Genomic DNA, 350 nt, shown 5'->3' on the forward strand with positions numbered 1-350 from the left:
CGCCGGCCGCCTTGCCTTCGGCGGAGAGGATGAAGGCGTCCATCATGTCGCGGGGGGCGGCCCCGGGTCGCAGGCTTTCGCGGTGCCTCCGGAACTTGTCGGAGACGAAGTTGCTGAAGTTGCGGTTGAGCTGCTGGAACTCGCGGAAGGTGGTGCGCACCGGGTTGGGGAAGAGGCGCAGCCAGGGCATCACGTCCACCAGGCTGCCCGCGCCCACCGTGCGCCCGAACTCCTCGTTGTGACTGAGCAGCCCCCGGAACTCGGCATCGTCGTGGTCGTAGCGGCAGCCGAAGCACACTGCGCTCATGACGTTGGCCACCGCCACGATGATGGGCTGAGCCGGATCGAGG

At 68.0% G+C, this 350-nt stretch overlaps 1 protein-coding gene across 1 annotated transcript in view; it reads right to left on the reverse strand.

Moving 5' to 3' along the window:
- The window catches only part of LOC104853481 (cytochrome P450 1B1), a gene marked incomplete at its 5' end in the record, with an annotated part of 6,579 nt that extends 6,230 nt beyond the window's left edge, over positions 1 to 349 (reverse strand). The window contains 1 exon segment of the mRNA XM_033762231.1: positions 1 to 349. This exon segment is cut by the window's left edge and continues 23 nt beyond it. Within this exon segment, the coding sequence (XP_033618122.1) occupies positions 1 to 349 (349 nt within the window).
- Between the last annotated feature and the right edge of the window lies 1 nt (position 350).

This window comes from Fukomys damarensis, unplaced genomic scaffold (assembly GCF_012274545.1).
Source record: "Fukomys damarensis isolate Sample0158 unplaced genomic scaffold, DMR_v1.0_HiC HiC_scaffold_2, whole genome shotgun sequence".
NCBI classification, from domain to species: Eukaryota; Metazoa; Chordata; class Mammalia; order Rodentia; family Bathyergidae; genus Fukomys; species Fukomys damarensis.